The 19,143-nt window shown below is 31.1% G+C and overlaps 6 protein-coding genes across 8 annotated transcripts in view; 3 read left to right on the plus strand and 3 right to left on the minus strand.

Annotated features, from left to right (window-relative positions):
* The window catches only part of LOC126857262 (integrin alpha-PS2), a 62,103-nt gene extending 52,609 nt beyond the window's left edge, over positions 1–9,494 (minus strand). For both annotated transcript variants that reach the window (XM_050606496.1, XM_050606495.1), the window contains exon 1: positions 8,938–9,494. In XM_050606496.1, coding sequence (XP_050462453.1) covers positions 8,938–9,119 — 182 coding nt within the window. In that variant the 5' untranslated portion in view covers positions 9,120–9,494. The remainder of the gene's footprint in view (positions 1–8,937) is intronic.
* Positions 1–19,143, minus strand: part of LOC126857277 (ITG-like peptide) — a 295,970-nt gene that overhangs the window by 267,876 nt on the left and 8,951 nt on the right. The gene's annotated exons all lie outside the window — the stretch shown is intronic.
* LOC126857276 (uncharacterized) overlaps positions 1–19,143 on the plus strand; it is a 100,487-nt gene that overhangs the window by 71,672 nt on the left and 9,672 nt on the right. The gene's annotated exons all lie outside the window — the stretch shown is intronic.
* LOC126857279 (uncharacterized) overlaps positions 1–19,143 on the plus strand; it is a 136,017-nt gene that overhangs the window by 40,694 nt on the left and 76,180 nt on the right. Inside the window, exon 2 of the mRNA XM_050606531.1 lies at positions 18,982–19,026. The gene's annotated coding sequence lies outside the window, so the exon portion shown is untranslated. The remainder of the gene's footprint in view (positions 1–18,981; positions 19,027–19,143) is intronic.
* Positions 11,672–14,325, plus strand: LOC126857274 (peptidyl-prolyl cis-trans isomerase FKBP8). The gene is made up of 5 exons (XM_050606522.1): positions 11,672–11,931; positions 12,431–12,739; positions 12,815–13,011; positions 13,138–13,436; positions 13,548–14,325. Exons 1-5 carry the CDS (start codon positions 11,896–11,898, stop codon positions 13,859–13,861), a joined length of 1,155 nt encoding a protein of 384 aa, XP_050462479.1. The 5' UTR covers positions 11,672–11,895; the 3' UTR covers positions 13,862–14,325.
* Positions 15,281–18,288, minus strand: LOC126857266 (zinc finger protein 493-like). Of its 2 annotated transcripts, none has more exons than XM_050606504.1 (4): positions 17,906–18,288; positions 16,630–17,782; positions 15,981–16,546; positions 15,281–15,909 (listed from the first exon to the last, which is right to left on the minus strand). In XM_050606504.1, exons 1-4 carry the CDS (start codon positions 17,930–17,932, stop codon positions 15,295–15,297), a joined length of 2,361 nt encoding a protein of 786 aa, XP_050462461.1. In that variant the 5' UTR covers positions 17,933–18,288; the 3' UTR covers positions 15,281–15,294. The 2 variants fall into 2 exon arrangements, with proteins under 2 accessions (XP_050462461.1, XP_050462460.1); XM_050606503.1 differs by having other exon boundaries at positions 16,627–17,782.

Consider the following 19,143-nt stretch of genomic DNA (forward strand, 5'->3'; position numbering starts at 1 on the left):
AGATATATAACTTAAAATTTTAAAATATTTAGAAATATTATTTTGCGCAATGAGAACAATCAATAGTCGCGAGATAAATTCACGTACTAAAAAAAAAAAAACAGGAATTTATAAATTTAATTATAAATTTTCTTTCTATATTTGAAAAAATTGTTCAAACTCCAATTACGCAAGAGAATCTTCAAAGACATCGTACGCAATGTGTGCGTTGAGGATACGCACGATCAGTCGATGACGTAACGCGAAGAACGGAGGCGTATATCGACGTTGAGTCGCCGCTACTTTATAAGGAGCACCTCCTCACACTAATACCATTCAGCTATCTCACTGTGGGCAAACCTGTAATCAACCATTCACAGCGAAATCATGCGTGTACATGAACCGGGTAATGGTACCGCAATTCCACGGTAATGTGATCTACGATTGCCTGATTGATAATTTCACTCCCAGCGTCGCGAATTTGTCACTTCTGGCAAACACATATTTTATCTTGTGTGTGTCACTTTAAGGAAAAGATTCGCATATTTTGAGCAACGCGTATCGTCTATAAATAAAACAGATACGTATTTAGATATTTTTGAGATAATTACAGACTCGTAATTACGTAACTATATATCGTAGTTTTATAACATTATAAAATGTTTTATAAAATTATCAAGATAAAATATATAATTATATGTAGATATTAAAATCTTTCTTTTAATTTTCTTTATAGCGTAAATATATTATAATTCTAATATTTATTAATTTATTTTTTCCAACGTGACAATGTTGATAAGGATATTTAATTTTTCAAACTAAGAAAATTGTTGGATAAAGACAGCTTTGCCACACCTTCACAGCAGGTAGAAAATGTTCTCTCTCACGATAGTGAATTCGTTAGATTAATCTCGGTCACGAGCTATTATCGCGCGGAGTAATAAATGTTCATTGCTAATAATTTGCATTCATCACTGTTCAAAGCAACTGAACTTTTAGATTTAAGTTATCAATTAACGGAAGGTCACCTGCCTATTTATCACTTCACTGATGATATAAGTTTTGATAACAGCAATATTTAGTTGTAAAAAATGATTTTTGAATTTTTTCGAATAACAAAAACATGATCTATAAATGGAAAATCTTATGAAATATAAGAAAGATTCCTCTTGCATTGCACATTCGAATATGTGCTAATTTATCTTTCGCAATTCTGATGATTGAGAGCAGTTGTATTTACTTATTTATTCCGATGTTATCAAGTTTAACGGCTCAAATTCCACTTAAGAGATTCTTGAAAATTCGATTAAATGATTAACGGAGAGAAAAGAATTAGAGATACTTTTTATATATGGAATAGTTTGAAAAGGATTGAAATCAGGATGAGATCAAAATCAAATGACTTTTTAATCTCATTAATTAGTGCGCAGTAAATCATCATTTCATTTCGGGTCGCGATACAATGACCCAATTCTATTGACGTGACACTATTGTTAATGCGATTGCGATTACGTAACTGCACTATTGCCGAGATTGTCTGGGCGTTTATCTGGTTTGTCGAGTGCTCACTCGACGGAACATACAAATCACATGCAAATTAATCTTTCATCAAGAATGATTTGCCAAAATTATATATATATATATATATATATATATATATATATATATATATATACAATGTATATGCATACACCATACATATTCAGCATCAAATAAGTATGTCATAAAATATAAATAAATTATTATGTCAATTATTTATTTTATAATTACGTAATTACAAAATGAGATAATGAGATAACAAACTCTTGCAAAAAAATCTCAAATATATTGGAGAGTATCAACATTAGAAAACTTTAGGAAAGCGTCCACTTTAGATTATGTAGTTGAGTGAGAGTTTTGTTCTGAAGGAACGGAAAAATGGGACTACAACAGGAAATATAAATCTTCCGAAAGAGACCTGCAAAATGTTTTTCCATAGTTTAGGACAGCTACGTGTTTTCTTCGTGAACTTCGATGAAGAAGGAAACATATGCCAAGAGCAGTTAGTTATAGAGAACAATGTAATTTTGAGGGAGTGACACGTTGACGTGCCGTAACCATATGGCGAGCAGAACTGACCGCGCGGGTGCTGTGGATCCGCATAAATTATTTCGTCGAAAGAGAAATTATTAATGGTCAAGCAAAATTTTTAAAACAATGTATTTTCCATTCTCACAAATAATAAAATTGTATTTATTCACATCATCGTTGCAAAGATAGAAATGACACATTGAAAAGTGCAGCATGTAATTAATATTTTCGATTAATAATTTCAATTTATTTTAACTCTTGGATACATGCTATTGAAATAAACGATAAAATTATGCGTGCACTAATTTTATCAGTTTCTTAATTTTATTGTATTTTTTTTTTTTTTTTAGGCAATTAAGCTTTTATATTGTCATATCGTATATTAATCAGATAGACCTCAATTCCGGAGATGACAATCAAAATGATTTACTTAAGATTAAAGTACCACGATTCTCTATGGATAATTTTATTGCTTCTCTTGGTTAAAAATGTAATACTTACGATCTTTCGAAAATTACGTTGCATTTTCAGTGATGCAAAATCATTTATGCATAGCCACATATTCATTACGTTATAACCGTATTTATTATTCGTGACATATTCGCTTGACTTTGCTGGTATACACGTGTAGTCACATTTGCGATTCCGACTGAATCATAAATCACTCTCGGTAGCGCAACGTGACAGCGACACACGATACTGACCGCCAATTCGAATTACTGCCAGCGATCAAATATCGTTCCCTGGAACACCCTGTATATTATACCCCAGAACTATTCAAGTCGGGGGCTACGAATTTTATATGTATAGGATAATCCTCGCGTGCCGTCGCGATATAATTGTCCGTATTCCGTACGCGTGTATACGGCGCCGACTTGCACGCGTGTTGCACGCGTGCAGGCAGGTAAAGGTAACAGGCCCCGAGGCTCTTGCCGGCTCTCGTCTGCATAATGACATGGTCTGAGCTTCGGGCACGTGCCTCACGCGATCCTCATTACCTGTTCTGCTTCTCTTTCTCTATACCTGTCTTATACCTTTTTCTTCTCTCTCAAATCCACACGCTCGTTTCTTTTGTTGTCAATTTTCGATGGCGAAAAAGATTAAATAACTTCGCGAAATTGTAGATTGTGTCGAGAATTCTCATCCTTCATTGTTGATGTTGCAGCAAACAAAAATGAGAATTTAATATAGGAAATAATTATCGGGAGAGCAAATAATTTCATATCTTTTGAGAAAATCATACATTTATAATCATAATTAAAATATGTAAAATGCGATTTAAAAATTTATAATTTTTATTCTTTTGGCTTTGACTATTTCATGCAATAATAAAGAACGACAATTATCATCGTCACATTGTATCTATATCAATGTCTGACACTTATCGCGAATATATTATACGATAGTATAAAACGAGAGGTCAATAATGAGGATTATTTATATACAACGCCTTATGAGATATCGCTTGTACTTTTTTTATGCACGTTCTATTCCGTGTTTTTACGATAGCGACGATTTCGCGCGTTCCATAATTCATCTGAAAGGTTGTGACATTGGTAATCACTTTGAGAAAGCTGCTGCTTTAAATCTCCGTTTACAGAGAATCACAGGAGAGACTCGATCACCGTATACCGATCATCATATATCACAGCATTATTATGCCATAAATGACAAACTTTCGCGACATTATAAGTTGTACGTTATTGAATTGCGCCGCGATTGGACGGAAAATAAATTAATCGAGAGAAACACGAAAAAAAACACGAATGATGCGTTCGATCGGTCTCGACTTTCATTTCGCCAGTCGGAAGCGGCGAGGAAATTGAATCCTCATTTCCTCCTCTGTCCCGACACGCATCGTAAACACCGCACTTTTTATGTGAACGTAACGGCTATGCTCGAACAACGTTCGTTGAACGAACCGGCCTGTAACGCGTATGAAAATCATCTTTAACGAGTATGAAAAAAAAAAAAAAAAAAAACGTCAATTGCTATAATTTTTCTACAAGTGTAAAATATTGAAATAATAATTTATAATGAAGATAAAAAGAAAGAGAGAAAAAGAGTATCTGAATTTTTTTCTCGTGACGAATTCTTCAAAATCATATTCTCATACAAAGCATCGTCTTGCACAGAACAATCTATGAAATGGAGTTGGTTGTGAATCGTCGTTAAACCGCATCGTGTACTTATCATATGGAAGCGGCCGATGATAAGAAGACTACGCTTTCCGGGATTTTAATGAAAAGCATTTTGTGCGATAAGGACGCTTACAAAGGAGAGCTAATTTCTCTTTCTAAAGAAATGGTCGAGCGCGATATCCCCGCGTTTGTATTGTAAGTTGTGATACACGTCAATTAACGATTTCAATCATCGAAACGAGCAACAATGAGGAACGAGCAACGTTGTAATGTACTGAATAGCGCATTGCGGTGTTATCGGCGTGTTTACTTTGCTTTTCAGACGTCGCGTCATGAAATCATTCGCACACATTTCGCCAGGCAATTCCAGTCATCGTTGATATTATTTTTATGATGCATTTTGCATTAAGATCAATCAGTTATCGTATATCAAGATGCATTAAGAACAAAGCATTTATCAAATTCTTTTAATTTATTAAAACAAATTATATATATATATATATATATATATATATATATATATTTTATATAATTATATATATAAATTATATAAAATATTATCTCTGATATTCAAAAATAGTATATATATTTTTTTTCTTAAAGTTTTCTCCATTAATTAATTAAAATATTATTTTTGAGGTTTATGTTAAGAATATTTTGCCTTGCAAGATGTAAGCAATGTTATAATATAACGTAAGTATCAAATATTTAGGAAAAAGACATAGTGACATAATTTAAATACATTATATAGAATTAACTTATCATACTCATGCGATTTCAATTTAGTAATTGAAGTAATCGTCTACCCGCATTAATTTGATCGATAATAAATGATGTGTTGGAAATGACGGCCGATATCGCCATTCTTGATATTTTGCCTTGAACGCTCACGACTACAACGCTTATCGACGGTTCCGAGCATTTGTTCGCCGAGACTTGGTGTCGTGAAATAATTTCTATATTTAGTACGCGGTCGCGCAAGAGCAGATTTCTACGTATATGATCGGCGAATTCGGGAAAACGGACGAGTCATCGAAACGGCGCGCATGATTCGATCTCTCCTATTTACTCGCCTCACTATGTATATGTACGTGCGAAATCGTGACTGCGTTCGCCTCTTAAAGACACGATCGTTGATGCGACCGTACAAATGAATCACACAATACGTGTTCTGCTATATGCTGACATTTATACATACTTTGGGCTTCTTCCTGGTGCAGTTTTCGTGATGCATCGAGCAATTGCAATTGCATAAAATTAAATTTAAGCAACAATAAATTAACGGATTTCTTCGATGAGAAGATATCCGTTGAAAATGGAGAATTAACGTATAAAGATTTAAATTGCTCGCATCTCTCTCTCTCTCTGATTGTGTAATGTCAAACCAATAATTAGATACTTATTTTATATATAAATTTAAATTTAATTTTAATTTTAATTTTTATATATAAATCGCATAAAGAGAGTTATCTTTCTTTCTTTTTCTTTTCTTTCTCTTCTCGACTTTCAATTTCCTATGAGTTTTACGCGGCAACTCTCGTTCACGCTGCATGCGAGCGTGATCGTAATCATATTATATCTTTTTATGAATGGTAAAGGAGACCAGGATTACATGAATATATGTACGACCGAGCAAATATATGAAAGAGATTACCACCATTGATGATAAGGGCACATTGTGCGGACTTTAGAGAATGCTCATAGATATTAGGTGATATCGGATCCGAGATACACGCTGTTCTCAATCATATGTATGAGGCCGCAACGGGAGGCCGAATCTTAATTCAGTCTTCTCCGAAACAAGATTCTTTTAGTTCGCATTAATATTTGCCCATGTGTATCATCATAAAATATTTTAAATAAAAAGATTGTTTTACCTATCTAATATAAAATAGCTTTCTGTTTCTAATCACAGTGAAAAATTTAAATATCACGCTCACTTGCTACTACGGTTACCATAGTTCGCAAAAAAATTATATGCACATATGTATATACATAAAATGCCGAGAAATGTATAGAGAGATATTGCAGTAATTCGCCATTAAATCACTAAGTAAACTTCAACAATCTTTTAATTGATTTATGATAAAAACCATTGTGCTATTATCACTGGCGATAGTAATCTCTTTCATATATCTGCTCGGTCATATATCGTTGTATAATACAAATATAATGCGATTAAGTTATGCATTTCAATATATAAAAAAAGACTAATATATTTCAAATAAATATTTAAGATAAAAGCGTATTTAAAAAAATATACAAAATAATTAATTACATTCCCACAATTTTATATTAAAATTTGTCTATAAATATATTGTTAAAATAAAGCACACATTTCTTTAACTCTACAGTCAGTCGAGCGTTCAAGTAGGGACTCGGTCAACGAGGAAGCCCGTGAAAAGAGATAACATCGCGTATAGTAGATCGTAGTAGATCAAACGTGCAGATTACAAAAGTATTAATCAGAGCGGCGCGGGAGTGATGAACCGTCCACGTAACGCACCGTGCAGTCGTAGCGATGACCTAACATCCTGCATCACGAAGTGTCTCGTGCTATGAACGCATCGATCCTACCTGGTTAAATCGTCGCGCGTAGACTAATATTTCCGACGATGATATTGTATCCGGGAGAGGAAAAAGGCGAAAAAAAATTTATTATTTTCTCCCGCGATGCGATAATCTCTCTCTCTCTCTCTCTCTTTCTCGTACAAGATTTAAATTTGCCCCAATCCAATTATAGCCCATTTGTATTCGCGATCCTAAGTTAAAATTTTGCGATATCGAGTGTCGGCACGCGAGCGATAAAAATCGAATCAACCGCCGAATGATCAAGAGGCAGGTATAAATAACGGGATCCCATTCTATTTCGGGGATTTAATGGCAATCGCGGACGCTTTAATCCCCATGAACGGTGAGTTAACGAGCGCGCGAACGCGAGCGCTCGTAAAGCTCGCATCGGGCTGGCCTAAATATAAGCGCCTACGAAACCTCCCGGTGTAATCCGGACTTCCTGCGGCCTTTTTCACACCGACACGTTTCTCTCTCCATTATTAATGCAATGCCGATCCTTTGAGTAATATTGTTTATTAAAGTAATATACTTTTATTAAACTAATGTATCTTTTTCCTAATCTTTCAAGAATAAGAATAAGAATTTCAGGAATAAAAACAATCTTCTTTCTCTTTAATAAATTTAAATACAGGTCTGAATAGAAAATTATAAACATTGACGAGCAATATTATTTTTTTTTTCCAGAAAAAAACTACATTAAAAATTTTTTGTGAAAAAAGAAATATGTTTTTCTAATTGCGAAAGTTATTGTGCTATTACAATAGGCTCATCTAGCTTGTAGCTAATTGCTAATTGCTAATATGAACGTGCACAAGCGATCTTAGACACAATATTCCATTATGCCACCGTTTGCGTCGACGCTGATTTTCCCGCCGATTCTGACGATGCGGGCTGCGCTATTATCCGCGTATCCCCGTTTCACCGATATTATTTATAATCATCACCGAGAGACTCTAGAACTGGATCAGAAACGTTTATTCGTGGGCGTGAGTCACGAAATTCGAGAACGAGCGTCTCCCCGTTCACGCGGATCGCGCAGCAAAAGAGTCGCGACGCTTTTTAAGGGTTGTAACCGTACTAAAGTGTTCCTGAAGCTTATAATGCTTGGGATGGATAGAGGATTATCGCTCGTTATTAAAGCCTGAGATGAAACACAAGGCCCTTATCCTGCTCGATGATATCTTAAACGGCGGGGTTATCGTTCAACCTCGTAATGTATGACGATTTATTTCATAACGAAAATAAAGAGAAATTTTATATTTTTGATATTTTTTTATTTATAAGTTAATATTTTCTGTATGTAAAGCGCGAACACGATTGTTATTTGTTTTTATAAAAAAAGGCGTGACTGTAAAATTTTATCAAAATAAAAATTTATTTTGACGATCATCTAGGAAAAATTAAAAACAGGAATTTAAAATATCCAATATGATGATTTTCTATTTCGCGATAACCGGGTGTCAATCATTTGGTCTTCGAGCGGCGAGTCAAACATTTGGTTAACGAGTTAAAAGAGAAAATTATAGTTACATATGAAAAAAAAATTAATTTTTTATTCTGTAATATTAGGATTGTATCATATACGTGACAATAATTATTTGTTTATAAAAATTTTATGTCAAAATTGTATAAAGAATAGAAAAAAATGACAAATTATTTTTCGAATGTCTAACAATTCTTATAAAGTATATAAATATATTCTAGAAAAATTGAAGGATATATGCTTAGTTAATGTAGTATATGTAAACAAGAAGGTGTGTAATAATGTAATATATATATATATATATATATATATATATATATATATATATATATACATGGTACCCCTTCTTCTAGATTATCCCATGTGTCATCGGATTACGACTACATTTTTTTAAGATCGATGAATAAGATTCGTTTCATGACACATAGTATAATCGATAATCAGATCTTCCGTCTTAATTTTTTTTATTGTTTATATCTATCAAATTTACTCTATCTTATTGTAATATGTTCTTATATCATCACACACATTATAATAAATATAACAGCGAGAATTCCAAGCATGTAATTTAATTTCAATTATTGACAACAATAACTTGGAGCAAAATTATAGACGGGCAGCGTGATTGTTTCGTCATTTTCAGAGATTATTTGCAATTATAAAGCTATTATTTACAATAATAAAACTCACCATCCCCGGGCAAATTTATCACGATACGTTGATACGGCGAAGCCGAACATAGATCTCGCCTCCATACGATACACCGCATAGTGTTTTGTCTCCACATTAAAGCCGTCGACGATTCGCCGGGGTGACAATATGACGACCACGAGCCCGATAAAAAAGCTCCAGATAAATCTTTTCAACCACATCTTGAGCTGTCGTATCACTGTCGTACACTATGAACACTCTGTCACCGCGTGCCGAGTCACTTTCGCATACATATACGAGTATCGCAATCGCAATAACCCGAAAAAAAAATGCACACGCGACACGACGTTATCGGACTTAACGATCGTGGATCTATATTAACGCGTTAGCGCGCGAACGACAGCCGGTAGCAGCTGCACCAGCCGACGACATGTGTCTTCCGCGAGATCTTTGAGACCGCGACAGGGAGAACGACGGGCACGGCCGGGAGGGAAACAGAGAGAGCCGGAGAAGTCTGCTTGACGGACGGCCGCGGACAGACTGAGTGGAGAGCGCGGTTCTTTCGGGTAGTCTCTTCACTCACTTGCGGCTCTCGACGGCCGGAGAGAGACTCCCACCCACGGCGCCGATGCCGGCCAGAGCGTTTTAGCTCGTTCGTCGCGTCCACTGCGATTAGATGTCTCCGTGCGTTGCTGTCAATCAGACTCCGCGCGATCTGTCCCCACACAGAACATTTTATCCTGAAGTTATCCCAAATTGCCCCAGATTTTGAAATGCAATCCCAGAGATGTCTCTAGTAAGTAACATCTAGGATATTCCAATAAGATATCTTATGCAAAACCAAGGGATATGACAGGATATCTTTTGTAGATCACACGTTATTATAACAAAATACGCATGTTGAAAAGATGTCTAGAGGACATCCAGAGGATGTTACGGTTTTTAATAATTTAAAAAGCCTTTTATTTACAAAAAAAAGGTGCATACACAATGAATGATTTGCAGTTAAAGAGTGCAACAAGATTAGAATGAAATTAGGGTTTTGTAAATATTTTGGACTTTAACATATAAGTTTATGTCAATTTAGATACTCATACATTTCCAATATTCACGTTTTCAAACAACATAAAAATTTAAAACAATATGTGAGAAATATCTAAGCATATGATGGACGTCTTTACGATGTATTTTAGATATTTGTATTATCTGAATTATATTAATTTTTAGAGAGAGAGAGAGGGAGAGGGAGAGAGAGAGAGAGAGAGAGAGAGAGAGAGAAGGGAATAAGTACAAGAAAAATATTGCAATATAAATTACAAAGATTTTCATTTATTTAATTTTTATTATGTAGTATTTATATAAGCATTAAGAATTCATAATCAAGTGATGCAACTTCATAATCACTTTCAAGTGGACTGTCAGTGTGCAAATCGTGTATTATAAATGAATCACTTTTAGGATCTTTTTCACATATCTGCCAAAATTCATCTATATCAACATTAACAGCTTTACTTGTGCTGTGCATTGCGTTGAAGAGATACTTAATGTATCAACTGTAGCATTAGATGGAACATTATTAATATTTTTAGTTCTATCTGCAAATTAAATTAAACATGTAAAGGAAAAATTATGCATCATTTTCATATCATATTTTTTAGAAATAAAGATATGATTACAAATTAAGAACGATAATTAAAAAAGACGCGTTTGGCACTTTATGTACTTAAGTACACTAGTTATTTAATCCGTTTTTTATAAAATCTTGAAAATTTCACTATAAATTTTTACTATACATATACAAAGAGATGAAACAATGCAAATCTAATTTTATCTTGGATTACTATGAAACATTAATATATAAATTATATTAATAGTATTAATAAAAATCGTTTGTTACAATAAAAAATTATCTTATTTTCATAATTGACTTTGTCCATTATGTTCGTCACAGCATTGTCAACACGCCGACGAAATTGTCATCTTAAGATTTCAACCACATCTTTTAATTTTCTTTTATTTATTTCAAAATCAGTGATGTCTTTTAAAAATAAAAGAAGATTTGTTTAAGTGATGTAGGCGTGCTATATGTGTATCTTTATACATAAAATATATACAGAAATAATTTTAAAAAATAATCATGTTTACACATTTTTTCATATTACATTTTCAAGTAAAGTTAGTTTAGTATGTCAATAATTCATATTTTGTGAAAAAGAAAAGATATTAAGTGTTCTACATCTTTAAAGTCAGATTGCATGTGATAAATATTCACTTTTTATAAATAAAGAAATATCAATATTAGACCACCAATTATACAAGTCTTGCCTAGCTTACAATTAGACCAATGTCTCAACAATACTACTACGCTTCTAAAGGTTGTATCACACTACGGATTGCGAACTCTGTTGCAATTGAAGTTCCGTTTGGTGATTGTGAATTGATCAATCAGAGCAAAGTAGCTTGCCGGCTGATTGGTCAATTTGCAACTGTCATACGTAACTCCAATCGTAACCGAGCCAGCAACCTGTAGTATAATACGGCCTTAACAGAGAAATTTCTCTGTTGAGATTTGTTTGATGTAATATTTTCATAAGGTGATTGAATATATTAGGGCCAATTTCACTACTTTCGGGTAAGTTAACCGACGGTTAAAATCAGCAGGATGGCAACAGAAAATAGAGGTGAACACAAACCATTTTTATCATTTTAGTTGCCACCCTGCCGTCGGTTAATTTTACAACCAATCGCCAATTTTCATCACTGCCTATCTTGATAATTTTCTAAATGTGTAGGATTAAAATGAGAAAAATTTGAATACTAAATCTGAATTCTGAGATTTCTACGCATGCGTGAGCTTCATCGGGATGTCCAGTTATTTTCCAGTAACTTCCTGAATCTTTAATCTGTACTTCTTCTTGAGTAATATCAAATCTCAAGTCTTGTTCAGTTTTATTCTTTATCATTTTTAGTCTTGCCAGATAAGAAATTGTGTTTCCAATGTCCGTTGATACATTCGAAAACGAAAAGGAAAAGGTACGTTATCTTATTATCAATTATATTTTATAAAGTACGATTTAAATCGGTTTCTGTCACACATTGAATGTACATCTACATTATTGCTTATTCATCATCGCATTCATTACTTTTGCATTTTTTTTTTGTGTAAACGAGAGTAATAAACTTTTTTACAATATTTATTTTCAATTTATATTGAGCCCAAAAAATACTAAATATTTAAAATTTTAAATAACCTATAAATAAAAAAATGGTTTAAAGTATATTATTTATAATACTTGTTTTTTTAAGCTTTATTTTTACGTAAATAGATTTACAAAAACATTAAGAAAATTTCATTACAATTATAGAAAGTTTTAGCTATATATTATCAACGCTTCTGGTGCTAGTGTAATTATATATTGGATTTTGATATTATAATTATGAACTTTTTCTGTTAAACTCAATTAATTTTCAATTCATGGCTGCACAGTAAGTAAGATTTTTAAATAATTAAAGTATTAATATTTTATTTAAGATGGACGAGAATATGACATCACAAGGAAGAACACAGGCTGATTTTATTCGTGAAGAATTAAATTTTAACATTGATACTAAAGATCCTGTAACAAAAGCTTCTTTAAATGATCATTCTGTGGGTGATTGTGTAGATATATTTGGTAATGGTCAGTTGAAAAAAACAGTTATAAAAAAAGGTGAAAATGGAACACGACCAAACAGAGGTGACATATGTACATTAAACATTACTGGCAAACTTGAGGACAGTACAATAGTGGAAGAATATGAAAATCTTGTGATACAGTTGGGAGATTTGGAAGTGATACAGGTATCATACATTATTATTATTATTATCTGTCAATTTGATTTGTAATACTGACATATATATAAATATATATTACAGGGATTAGACTTAGCAATTGCATTGATGGATATAGGTGAAGTTGCTGAAATTATAATTGATCCTAGATTTGCTTATGGCAAGCAAGGAAAAAAACCAATACCGCCTGATGCCACTATTACATACACAGTGGAATTGAAAGCAGCAGAGCTAGAGCCTGAGATAGAAAAATTAAGCATTAGTCAAAGAAGAGAAATAAGGTATTAATTTTGCTTATAAATTAAGTAATAAAAGTTATTTTCATGGATTAAATATTTCAAGGACAAAACTTTGCAGTCTATTTAACTTTTTTTTTGTTATAAATGGTTGAATTAATTTTTCTAAAGCAATAAGAAACGTGAGCGTGGAAATTGGTGGTTTGTTCGGAATGAGCTGCCTTTTGCATTACAATGTTATCGGAGGGCATTAGAATATTTATCATCAACAAAAAGTGGTACAAATCAAAATGAGGAGGAAGAGTCATTTAGTGATGCTGAATTGCAAACTTTACTAGAGGATCGCATAAAAGTTTACAATAATTTAGCAGCTACATTAATTAAAACGGAAGCCTATGAGTCAGCTTTAGAAAATGTGGAACATGTTTTGAGATGTCAACCACAAAATTTAAAAGCACTATTTAGGAAAGGTAATAAAAAAAATTTTTTAAATTCTAGAAAATTTATTCTTGATTTATATTTTAGATATATTTAGATATATGAAAAAATCAAATAATGTATGTGTATTGTGTGTATTATAGGAACAATATTGAGACTCAAAGGTGAATATGCAAAAGCTTATGCAATCTTCACTGAAATGCAAAAACTAAATCCGGACATGAAGATATGCAATACAGAATTAATGATCTTAAAAGATAAAATTGCGAAAGATGCAAAAAAAGAAAAGTATCTATATCGTAAAATGTTAGGGGTAACTGAAGATAAAAATTTGTCAAAGGATGTGAAAGCGGACGACCAAAGTAAAAAGAAATTTGCTAAAGGAGTTTTATTGACACTGGTTGGAGCAGCATCTGCTGTTGTAATCAGTATATTTATACATAGATTTACTTCGTGAAAAAGAACAAATAAAGATATCAATTAACATGATAAAAAATAACATTGAATTCTTTATATCAAGGAAACAGAGTCTCTATGGGATTAAAATATGTAGTATCATAACTTTTTAGTTTCTAATTTTTTATTTTATTTTATTTTATTTTATTTTTTTTTAAGAAAAGAAACGATTAAAATTATGATTAATAATCTTGTGATGAAAATTAATAAAGACAAATTATGAGTAATATGTAATGAAAAATCAAACTTTTTTGTTTATTTAAGGAAACAATAAGAATAATAGTTGGTCTGTTATAATTATATGTATTCTTTATTTTTAAATATAATAACTATAATATAATATATTTTTAATCAATAAAGGCAAAAAAGTATTTCATCCTTCTTCTGATTATATCATTTATTAAAACTATTTAGATTTAGACATTGTAAATATTTAATCATTAGGTGCGCGAGGTGTTTTGTAAAGTGTTTGTGATACATAATTTAAATAGAAATACATTTATATTCTGTATATTACAATTTTATAATACATTATTAAAATTTACAAAATGCAGCTTTCTATTTATTTCAATATGCTATTAAAACAAAAAATGAAGGATAAAGTTGTATATAATTGTGTTATGTGTATATCATATTCCTTCAAATCCTGATTCATGCATTAAAATTGAATTAAATTTTATTTTCGACTTTACACAATCTTAATTCAAATGTGCAAAATTAAAGTTCTTTTTATTCTATATACTTTTTTCAAGTAACAAATGTGAAGTAGTGAGAAACAACAGAAAAAAGTTGCTAAAAATTAAATTTTTTTGTTGAGATATGTTTTCTTTTTTATATATTTTAAAACTAATCTCATATACATAAATAAACCATTTAAGATATATCATTAAAACTAAATAAAAAATATATATCATTAAAATTAAATAAAAAATATATAATGTCACACAAGGCACATACATATATACAAATATATTTTACAATTTATTTTTTGTTTCTATAAAATAAGAAAATAGAACAAATAATATACACATTTTAAATTAAATTTATACATATGTATAATATAATAACAGCTTTAAAAATACGATTAAAAGATTTATTTTATATATATGAAGAATAATAAGATCTTTTTCTCTCTTATTTTGTTTCAGAGAGTACATATTTTCATCTTCAAAAACAGAAGTTTTCTATCTAATTAAACAAATTTGTGACATAAAAATATATTATATTTTATAAAATTTAATAACATTCTTGACATTAACAAAAGAAGTAATAATATCTTTCTATTAGGGTTCAGTAAAATGCAATACTGTATACTTAAAGTTTGAGCAAATGCAATTGTATATTTAAAGCATATATATATATATATATATATATATATATATATATATATATATATATATATATATATATGCAGCTCTTCTTTTCTGCAAATTTTTAAATATTAAGAAACGGTGAAAAATCATTTGTTAAATAATTTTCAATTGTTTCCATCTTACCGTTATTGTTTATAAGAGAGAACGAACCTTCGATATTTTCTAATAATACTTCGGATACTTCCGAATAATTTATATTGTCCTCCGATATGTTTGTACAATATGTTTGATCGGCATTTAAAAGACTATTGTGAAATTCTATATCTTGATAATCTGGTAAATTCAATAATTCACTACAACTTGTTCCAAATTCAGTGAGTTCATCAGTAGGTAAAACTTCTGGATTAGCGACTTCTACAGTAAGTACTTGTCCCGTATTTATATCTACTAATGAAAGAATCTGTGGAATAAAATCGATAACAGATAAATTCGTGAGTTCTAGCGATAGACTTGAGCATTCAGAGTTTTCTTCAGAGTTTGACAGTGACTGTACTTTCAGCGGTGGATCAACATTTATAACTTGTTCATCTATATTTGTAATTGAGCAATTTTTCTTCCTGTTCTTTACAGTTGATTCACACTTTTTTTCACTTTTAACTTTATTACAGCTTAATTTGTTTAGCTTTTCTGGCACTGGCACAAGATGACCATCTTCTGTTTTCATGAGCTTTACCACCTGTGTTCGTAGTCATAATTGTGTTGGATATATATGAAGATTAAGTGAAATTATTTTGAAAAAAGCATTACCTTTTTCTTTTTTTTCAGTATAATTCTGTGACAGGTTTCCATGTGACGAGTGAGATGATGGGAGCGTTTAAATGCGGTATTGCATTGCATACAGACAAACGGCCGATGTTGCTCGTGTGACAATTTATGCCTTTTGAGTAAACTGTTTCTCTTGAACGCTTTGCCGCACACTTCGCAAATAAATTGGCGCTCTTTATTATGAATATAAAGTACATGATCCTTAAGAATACTGATGCTGGTAAACGTCTTGCCGCAATGCTCGCACACGATATTTCGCTCTTCTATATGCAGCTGTTTATGTCTATCCAGATCTGTTCTTCTGGCACACTGAAATGTACATCCATATATATTACACACAAATCGCTTTTCGCCCTTATGAATACGCCTGATGTGTTGATCCAAAGCTCTTTGCGTGATTAATTTTTTCAAGCAGAATGCACATGAAAATATAGCTCGTATAGGAATGTCCCTATTAATTTTACTTAGATGCAATGCAGATTCCAAATGCCGAAGATAGTCGTCTCTCTTGATAAATGTATGTCTGCATTTGTCACAAAAATATGGATCTGTAACATAAAATTATTAAATAAATGATGAAAGATTAATTTTTTTATTTTATTATTTAAAAGTTTTTAAAAATATTTACCACCATTATTTATCGATTCTGACTTGCTTAACTTTGGTACATGAATTGCCTTAAAGTGCTCATGTGCTTTCTTTTTTGATGCAAAACTGACATTACAATTGGGACATTTATAATTATTGTGATTTTGAATATGGGACAAATATGTCTGTTTGATACTAAATGTTTGCAAACATTGTTGGCATTTAAATTGCCTCTTTATACAGTGATATTCCTCATGCTCTTTTTTATCTATATTTGCATTTATCATTTCTCCACATTCGGAACAGACTTTACCACTTTGGTAGTTATGTTTTGCTCTATGACGATTCAAGAGAGCACGTTTAGGGAAACTTTTAGGACATGCATCACACAAATGAGCATGCCTGACCACTCTTTCCCCATGCACACGAAATAAATGAACCTCCAGATGCTTCCGTCTAGCAAATTTTTCATCACAATGAGAGCAATTATTTTTTTGATGGCCTTCCAAGTGACGATCTAAATGTCTTTTATATCTGAATGTCATTAGACATTGTTCACACTTTTGAATTTGTTCATTTCCATTTGATGACTCCAGAGGAAGATTATCAATCCTAATTCCATGTTTCATTTTGAATGTAACATTTTGACTCATAAAATTGATATCTTTATTTATATTAGGATGCACATTTCCATTATTATTCTCTATGTGAAGTTTGGTAGAATAATTATAATTCTCTATTATTGGCTTTTTATCTAAACATTGAGTTGTTAGATTTTTGTTAAATATATAAGATTCATTCTTGTTAATAGTTATTATATCATTTGATTCTTTGTTTAAATTACATGGAAAGGTATTGAAATCTAGATTCACAGTGTCAAAATTTTGAATTGAGGTTAAAATATTAACATCTGATGACTTTTCTTGTTTTATTTCTTTGCTCTTTGTATAATTTTTAGATTCTTCGGCATTTTGCAAGAGCAAGTTTTCAATTTTCATGAAATGAAAATCAATGTTATTCAAATTAACATCATCCAAGTTGTCTTGTAAACCAATGTCTGTGGTGTTTGTGGTATTCTGTGCTACCCCAGAATCTTTATTTTCAAGATTACTGATGCATTTTTCCAAATAATCATAGTTCCGTATTTCACAATTCTCCATACATATGTTTGGCATAGCATCTAATGTCGAATAATCCTAAAGGGCAAATAATATATAATATAAAAGTTGTTAGGTATAATGTAAGGTATAATGTATAAGTTATGTGTAACACAAAATAGTCATCTATGTAAAAATAAACTCAGTATGTATATATCTTACCTGATTGTCAAACAAACGTAGCATCATTATTTAGAAAGTTTCAACAATCAATAAGATTTTAAATATTTGCACAAAAATATAATTGTTTCATATTATTTGTAAGAATGACAAAAAATGTTATGTTTTATTTGTTAATTTTTTCCAAAGAATTATATTGTCTATTCTGTCGATATTATAAAATTCATGAAGGCATTTGTAAAGTATTTTCATGGCTCGTAACTTAATAACATCATACGTTGTGCGTTGTTATATAGAAAAAAATATTCATATTGTCAATATACTGAAGATACACATATTGCATTTGGAGCTTATTAAAAAATACCTTGATAAGTTGACTATTTTATCCACAGGGAAAAAAGTTACGTAATAAAATTAATGATAGATGGCACTACTCATGTCTTTCATCCCCGCTGGAGGCGCAGAAATTAATTTAAAAATGTTTGAATAAAAAATTAAATTATATAAATAAAAAAAGATGAGATAAATATATATGATTGTATATTTTTGTAGTTATTAAAATTTGCCTTAAAATTCTAATTTTAGCACATATATATGTTGTATAGTTTAAATAGAGTGTGAAAAAATTAGATCTTTGAGCAACGATCGATGGAAGAACGTTACCGTTTGAATTTACAGTCGTCTTCAGATCACGGTTCAATGAAGACGTGCTCCGTAATTTGCAGTTACACATTTTATTTTTTCGTCATAATTTTGAAGAGACAACGAGCTTAAATTACATCTAAAAGATATGTTATGTATTCACGAAGCGCTATAAAAAGTAGATATGCGTCTAAAAAGATTATTGACGTAGGAAGAATTGCGTTTTATGGATTTGATCAAAGGCAGGTCACAACCGTTGAATTCTTTTTTACTCTTTTTGATTTTTACCAGATTATTTTAATTTTTATAAAAAACAAATAAAAATTGAAAATATGGAAGATATTATTGTCATTTTCGAACAATGTTTTTATCTATTTGTATAATTTTAATATTTAAATATATATATATATATATATATATATATATATATATATATAATTTGTCTAATTTTATTGATTTCTTTTTCTTTTTTATAGAATTGCTTGTCTGATCGGTTGTCTATTGGAGCGCCATACAAGATAGTAAGTACAAAAAGATATTAAAAAAAAAAATATTTGAAAATTTTGTGGACTGGAATAATGTAAACTCGGGAGAGAATATCGATCATATAGGAGCGGATATTCGAGGAGAAAACATTT

The sequence above is a fragment of the Cataglyphis hispanica genome, chromosome 21 (assembly GCF_021464435.1).
Source record: "Cataglyphis hispanica isolate Lineage 1 chromosome 21, ULB_Chis1_1.0, whole genome shotgun sequence".
NCBI lineage: Eukaryota > Metazoa > Arthropoda > Insecta > Hymenoptera > Formicidae > Cataglyphis > Cataglyphis hispanica.

What these genes read in the sequence shown, in the direction of transcription:
- LOC126857266 (XM_050606503.1), bottom strand. Translation starts at nt 17,932, where the DNA reads ATGATGCTACGTTTGTTTGACAATCAG. An exon ending in AGAATCGATAAATAATGGTG is followed by an intron (nt 16,547 to 16,626) that starts GTAAATATTTTT and finishes TTTATGTTACAG; the next exon opens with ATCCATATTTTTGTGACAAA. An exon ending in TACTGAAAAAAAAGAAAAAG is followed by an intron (nt 15,910 to 15,980) that starts GTAATGCTTTTT and finishes CTACGAACACAG; the next exon opens with GTGGTAAAGCTCATGAAAAC.
- LOC126857274 (XM_050606522.1), top strand. Translation starts at nt 11,896, where the DNA reads ATGTCCGTTGATACATTCGAAAACGAAAAGGAAAAG. An exon ending in TCGAAAACGAAAAGGAAAAG is followed by an intron (nt 11,932 to 12,430) that starts GTACGTTATCTT and finishes ATTTTATTTAAG; the next exon opens with ATGGACGAGAATATGACATC. An exon ending in AAAAGCACTATTTAGGAAAG is followed by an intron (nt 13,437 to 13,547) that starts GTAATAAAAAAA and finishes TGTGTATTATAG; the next exon opens with GAACAATATTGAGACTCAAA.